General features: G+C 43.3%; 1 protein-coding gene across 1 annotated transcript; it reads right to left on the minus strand.

Annotated features, from left to right (window-relative positions):
* Positions 1 to 626: 626 nt before the first annotated feature.
* On the minus strand, positions 627 to 4,822 carry CHAC1 (ChaC glutathione specific gamma-glutamylcyclotransferase 1). The gene is made up of 3 exons (XM_087921791.1): positions 4,403 to 4,822; positions 3,362 to 3,397; positions 627 to 2,295 (listed from the first exon to the last, which is right to left on the minus strand). Exons 1-3 carry the CDS (start codon positions 4,805 to 4,807, stop codon positions 1,894 to 1,896), a joined length of 843 nt encoding a protein of 280 aa, XP_087777917.1. The 5' UTR covers positions 4,808 to 4,822; the 3' UTR covers positions 627 to 1,893.
* Between the last annotated feature and the right edge of the window lie 2,057 nt (positions 4,823 to 6,879).

Genomic DNA, 6,879 nt, shown 5'->3' on the forward strand with positions numbered 1-6,879 from the left:
ATCTGAAGAGCCTGAAGTTGGCATAAGCAAGATGTATGTATGCTACGGCAGTGCAGGCTATTGCAACAAGAGCTACACAACTCTGGGGAAACATACAGCTGTTTTAAAGTTGCAAGAAGGAGCTACTTAAGCTTGAACCCTTCAAATAATCTTCAGAGCATTGCACAGCCCTAATAGACACATTAGTGACGACGCAGCTAGAAGCAAGGTTTTTTTTAAAAAGCATGCTGCTTTTCAAAACTAGAATCATTTAATGCAGGGGTGTCAAACTCCCGGCTCAGGATGCATCACGTGCTGGCCCCACCCCCATCGGTTTAGCAAAGGGGGGGGGAAGTCCCGATACATCACATGACACTGCTGTGATGACGTGAGTTTGACATCCCTGATTTAGTGTGATTCAGTTACATCCTGTTCACAAAAACTATAGGAAGTTGTACCTAACAGATTTTAAAGCTATGACTTGGGTACTCCTGAGGCAAAGCTTTGGAAATAGTTTCATAAACATTGACAGTTACTCACTATGAAGGTAATTGCAACACCTGTTGTTAAACTAATTTCAGTTTTCTACATGTTTACATGAAATTCCACAATTTTAATAGTTAAAATGCAAAACCAAAGGGGAAAAATTCTGTTCAAACAATATTTCAGACTCATTTATTTACAGATAAAAGATACACAATTCATTTTAACAGTAGTTGTCCATTTTGTTCTAAGAGCTGTTTACAAAGTAATTCCAAGATGAAGTCTCTCCCAAAGGCTGCATCAGAAAGCAATCATTCTTATCGGCTTTACAAAATTGTCTCTTGCAGACTACAATATTCAGCACAGATCTTTCTTTCCATGAACACATTTAATATTCTCAGAAAATTTAATTTCTTGTGGTTTTCAGGGAACCAGATATTACATGCCCACTTCATTATTTGAAATGAATAATAACATGAACTTGAGCATGAGATATACACCCTACAGATACATAAGCTGACACAAAAGATTACTGCAGTGTAAAAGCATCTATACTGTGTGTAAGTAGCACAACAGTTCTATTTATCAAAAGCTGTCTCGAACAAGTAACCTTGTAAGCAGCTGCCCTGATCTGAAGCTCCCCTCTAAGAGAAAAAGAAATATCTAAAACCAGAAGACCCAATTTCCCCTGCCAACTTTCAAGCTAGCAATCTGCCCCGCTCTGCAGGACATTTGGACACTTCTCTCCATGAAATATACATCTTCATTACAATAAATACATTTCCAAGTTATAAAAAAATAGTACAATAAGGAGGTTTGGCCCCAACAAAGTCTAAAATCAAGTTCATTTTCCACTAAAAGCCCAGCGTATGAGCAAACACGAAGATACTATGACTAAGGCTGGAGGAACTTTTGAAAACCTTTACATGGGCAGCATCAACTTGTGAGGTAGAGCAAAGCTCATAGTATTGTAGTCATGGCCTCGCTTTGGATGAAACATGCAAAGAAAAACCTATTTTATCTTCATTTCCCTTCAACAATTCAAAGAACACCGTTAATTGGGCTAAAAGTGCAAATAGCAGCAGCCCCACTTGCCTAAACTCTAAAGTAAGCCCTGTTAAATTTAGTAGGACTTAAATCTCTGGAGTGTACAAATGAGACTAGGAAATATTTTTCAACCAGCTTTGAATCGCCAGCAGGTGGTAGAATAGCAATGGGTCTCTCTCCAATTTCTACTCAAGACTAGAAATGTGGCTGGAATCCAGTGCTACTTAAACTGTAGTTATATTACCGTTGCTCCACTACTTTTCTCTCCCAAGGTCTACATCTACAGGTTTTTAAACCTGAATTCAGTTGCTCATGTATTCATGCATGCCGTCCTTGGTTAAAAAGTGTTCATCCAATTCATTTTGGTGAATACTGTCAAATTCATTATTGTACCAAGGGCTCCTCAGCAGGATATAGACAGGGCAGGATAGAGATCAGAGCTTCTTCAATCGAGAACAGGTGTTCATCCTCTACTTGAGGGCAACGGTAGTGCATGAAGTCTGCCAGCCGCAGAAGGTACTCAATGTTGTGGCCGGCCCGCCCACTAGAGACAATGATTTGAGCAGCAATATCCTCTTCAGATGCTGGCCCCAAATAAGAAGGATTCTGGGGGGTTGCAATATAAACAAGAGCTAGAACAGGTTCATCTGCCTCTTCTTCCTGGGGGTAAAACTTCACCAGCTTGGTGTCATAGCCTCCAAGCACGGCTTCCCGTATGTTCAAATACTTAAGGACAGCAGCAATTTGAAGCCCATGAAGTTCATAGCCAACACCCCACGTGCACCCCTGCAATCAGAAATCAAATTACAAGTTATTTACAAATGTCTGCATCATTAAATGATTACTTATCTCCATAACCTATACAAATAAGCAAATGCAAAACTAAAAAAAAAATGTTTTCTGCCACGTTTCATCACATTTCTAAACAGTATCAGGTCAGTTAGGTTAAAAGTCAGGCTTGTGATGAAAAAGAGTTCTGAAATAGCTACTCGTTCCTTCCAAATGAGTTGTCTACACACACAGCGATTGATACTGTTCACTTTTGCAAAAGGGCCAACGTGATCCACATCATAGCCATGTGCCAAATTCTTTTCAGCAGTTGCTACCTTAGCATCTCCAAAATTGTCAAGATCTGAGTTTTCTTTTGTCATTTCAATTATATTCACAAATATTGGCTAGTCTCCTAGATAAGCACTGCTCTACTGACCAAATAACCACTCATCCAAATGATAATTGGATAATTATAATTGAATTGCAATTGCTGCAGGTCAAGTAACAGAATTACAGAACCTCTAGTTGCAAAGATACAATTCACTCTCCGTCTTTCCGCTACAGCTAAACAAGGTGGGTAGTTCAAAATAAAGGTAGTGCTCGGCTTACAACAGTTTGCTTAGTGACCGTTCAAAGTTACAACACTGAAAAAAGTGACTTATAACCATTTTTCACACAACCATTGTAGCATCCCCATAGTCACATGATTTACACTTGGATTCTTGACAACCGACTCACATTTATGAGGGTTGCAGTCTCCAGGGGTCTTTGCAACCTTCTGAGAAATAAACTCAATGGGGAAACCAGATTCACTTAAGCGCCATATTACTAATTTATCAATTGCAGTGAGTCATTTAACAAATGCGTTAAAAAAGGTCATAAAATGGCGGCAAAACTGATATAACACATTTCTCACTTAGTAACATAAATGTTTGGCTCAATTGTGGTCATAAATTGAGGATTCCCTGTAATTACTTGGTTTTTTAAGCCTTCTCCCCTCCCTCTAAAAAGGAACTTCGATTAGGCTTAGGCTATTGATATATATGCCAACTGCTTAAGAATGCAGGCACAAAATACTCACATTATAATCTTCCTGAAGGGTGGCCACTCTTCCAGGCTAAGGGGAGGGAGAGAAAGAGGCAGTTTTAATATGTAATACTGTACTCTTTTGCAGACCGACATCAGAAGCACCACTTCTACCATCTCAAGGAAGCAGCACTGGTGTGCACAGTCCAGAAGTTCCCTACTCCCTGGGCATTAAAAACTAATGTGGGAGGCTCTCCAAATTCTGCACAACAGTGTCAAGCCAAGGGTAATCAATAGACTCCACATCTTTGGAGCCACATCAGTTGAACCTACAATTTATTTATTTTTTAATTTTATTTTGTCAAGCAATTATAAGATAACAGGTATAAGTATAAACATGGTAATAAACACATGAAATGTATACAAACAAGAATAGGACAGGGACGGTAGGCACGTTGGTGCGCTTATGCACGCCCCCTACAGACCACTTAGGAAAGGGGTGAGGTCAACAGTAGACAGTCTAAGGTTAAAGTTTTTGGGGTTTGGGGAAGAAACCACAGAATGTCAGGTAGAGTATTCCAGACATTGACCACTCTGTTGCTGAAGTCGTATTTCCTGCAATCAAGTTTGGTGCGGTTAACCTTGAGTTTGTATCTATTGTGTACTCTTGTGTTGTTATGGTTGCAGCTGAAGTATTCATTGACAGGTAGGACATTGTAATAGATAATTTTATGTGCTATACTTACCAGGAACACAACAAATTCTTGGTTTCTCTGTTATTTTTCCCGGCCCCACAGCCCATCCCACCATCCCTTTCCACTGTATGGAAGGGATCACTCATCCCAGGAGAAGCATCTCATCTCTTAAAACAGGGATCTCCAAGCTTGGCGACTTTAAGCCTGGTGGACTTCAACTCCCAGAATTCCCCAGCCAGCTCTGGCTGGGGAATTCTGGGAGTTGAAGTCCACCAGGCTTAAAGTCGCCAAGCTTGGAGATCCCTGTCTTAAAAGACACACATACATATAAAATCCCCTCCGGATCAGCCTCTGTCCTCAGCTCCACCCACTTCGTCCCACCTGGAAAGCAGACCCCTTACCGTTTTCTCGTTACCCCGGTGGAAGGTGTCTCCTTGCCAGAAGCGGCGGCTGTAGCCCCGGATGTAGCCCACTTTGCGGGAGGTGAATTCGAAATCGGGTCTCCAAACCAGCGACCCGTAACCGAAGACCCAGAGGGGAGACTTGGGCGACCCTTCCTCTGTACCGGGGGGCTCCTCCTCTTCCTCCTCGTCCTTCTGAAGCCTGGACGGATGCTCCGTTCCGCTGGAAAGGTGCCGAGGATGCGGATCCCCCTTCATGACTCCGCAGGAGGGAGGAGGTGCGCTGGTGGGCTCTGATCTCCGGGAACGGGCTTGAACCGAAAGATAAAGCTCGGCTTGCCTGGGGTTTGGTACAAGAGACGGCGAGGCGACCGCTCCGACACAAAGCAGGACCCAAAACTGCATCGCTCCCGAGGTCTCCAGCGTTTAAATACCAGCTTGCCGGTAAGACCCCGCCCAGTTGTCACGGTATCTCGGTTCCCGCCGTCTCTTGTCCAATCAGCGCTTTCAGAAGCAAAATAGTCCTGCCTGGAGAGCAGCTTACGAAGACCGGATTGGCCAAGGCGGTCTGTCACATATGAGCAAAGCGCGCCCGCCGATTGGTTGTTACTCTTTTTCCACTGTCTCAAAACCAGATGATGCAACTCGCCTCGGAGCTTTCGAGGGAAACAGAAGGAGCGGATTGCGTCAGGCAGCTCTCGCTTCGGGCGCAGCTTGGTGGGGAAGAAGAGCGAAGGGTTCGGTTGGAGGAAACGGGCTTTGTGGGTAGGGCCTGCAAAGATGTTTATAGTGGCTCCGTCGGGCATTTCGAGAGTTATGAGTTCCTTCAGCTTCCTAAAGGTGTGAATGCAAATAAGATATTACATGTCTTATATTTGATCTCTGTGTGTAATGTGCATGCTGAAGTGGATTCCTTCCTGATCATGAAAGCAGGACTGGAGAAGGGAAAAAAACTCATATCAAAATATTCATTTTAAACCCCAGAGGTGAAAATGGGTCTTATCAGTGAAGATAGAAATAATATGCTTGTGCAGGCAGCAATGGCTCCCACTATGTCTAAGGAGATTCTCAGCCATCCAGGTCATGGTTGTCCCAAAGATGCTTTTTCAAGAGGCAACTGGACTTTCTGGTTTTTCTTTGAAGACGTTTCACTTCTCATCCAAGAAGCTTTTTCAGCTCTGAAAAGTCCAGTTACCTCTTTAAAAAGTACCTTTGGGACAATGGTCCCTCTACCCACTTGTCCACATGCTTTTCTCAGGCTTAGGCAAAAGATCAGGCCCATTTGATCAGGCCCCACCTGCCAAGACATTAAAGACAAATGAAGGGGTTAAAGGATCCTGAAGATTTAGGTTCTACTTCATCCATCCAGCCTGCCCACCAGGGGTGGGATTCTAATTTTTTAACAACCTGTTCTGTGGGTGTGGCTTAGCTGGTGGGCATGGCTTGGTGGTCATGTTATTGGCTGGGTGTGGCCAACTCAATATCACTCACATCGAGGCACACATCTCCTCGCCTGGCCTCTCATGACTCTGGGGATGTTGCAAGTGTGAAAAATGGTGATGTCACTTTTTTCAGTGCCATTGTAACTTTAAAAATGGTCACTCCACACAAGCAAAGTACCAGCAAAGGAGGGGAAAAAAACTCCAGAGAAGTTCCTGAGACGGGAAGTCTAGTCCTGCCAAGAGTGTAATAAGGGTCAATGGAGCGGCAGTTTCTGTAAGCAACACCAGAATGTTTCCTTCCTGCCTTCCTTACAGGATTAGGCCAGTAATTTCTTCTAACAACCGGTTCTCTGAACTGCTTAGAATGTTAACAACCGGTTCTAGTGAATAGGTGTGAACTGGTAGAATCCCACCCCTGCTGCCCACTAATGCGGTCAGGGAGATTGAACTAGAGGGAAAGAAATGAAGTATATCCATCATCAGCTATCATCTCTCTTTTCTTTCCCATATTTTTTTCTTCTATTGGTACACCACCCAGAGTATCTTGTCTGTCAAATGGGCATCCATATAAATATGACAAAATAAATAAATCCTGTCTCAGGATAGCTTAGTGATGTCCTTAGGGCTTCTTGGGAAGGGTGAGGTTAAAAAAATAGATGCCTAGGAGGAAGGGCCCTTTAGCCTAGAACCAGCCTATCCCTAAAGTATCAATATCTGCCTTCTGCCTTGTACCACCCTTCTTACTTTTCCATTTCAGCTTTACAAGGTGCAATTAGTAGGGTGCCAGTTTGGTGTTAGTGGTTAAGACACCAATCTAGGAACCAAGGACTAGTCCCTCCTTAGGCACATAGCAGCTGGGCTACTTCACGCCAATCGCTCTCTCTTCGCCCTAGGAAGGAGGTGCTGGTCATCCGCTTCTGAAAAACCTTGCCAAGAATATTACATGGGCTTGTCAAGGCAGTTGCAAGGAGTCAAAAACTGACCTGAACACATTAACAAAAAGTTGCATTGGTGAGAACTGTACAGTAATGTCAA

The sequence above is a fragment of the Pseudonaja textilis genome, chromosome 1 (genome assembly GCF_049901715.1).
Source record: "Pseudonaja textilis isolate UNSWEBS1 chromosome 1, rPseTex1.2, whole genome shotgun sequence".
NCBI classification, from domain to species: Eukaryota; Metazoa; Chordata; class Lepidosauria; order Squamata; family Elapidae; genus Pseudonaja; species Pseudonaja textilis.

Excerpts from the sequence above, each read along its gene's own strand:
- CHAC1 (XM_087921791.1), bottom strand. The coding sequence starts at position 4,807 with ATGCAGTTTTGGGTCCTGCTTTGTGTCGGAGCGGTCGCCTCGCCGTCT. Across the intron at positions 3,398-4,402 it reads ACCGGGGTAACGAGAAAACG|CCTGGAAGAGTGGCCACCCT; the intron begins GTAAGGGGTCTG and ends CCCTCCCCTTAG. Across the intron at positions 2,296-3,361 it reads CCCTTCAGGAAGATTATAAT|GGGTGCACGTGGGGTGTTGG; the intron begins GTGAGTATTTTG and ends TTCTGATTGCAG.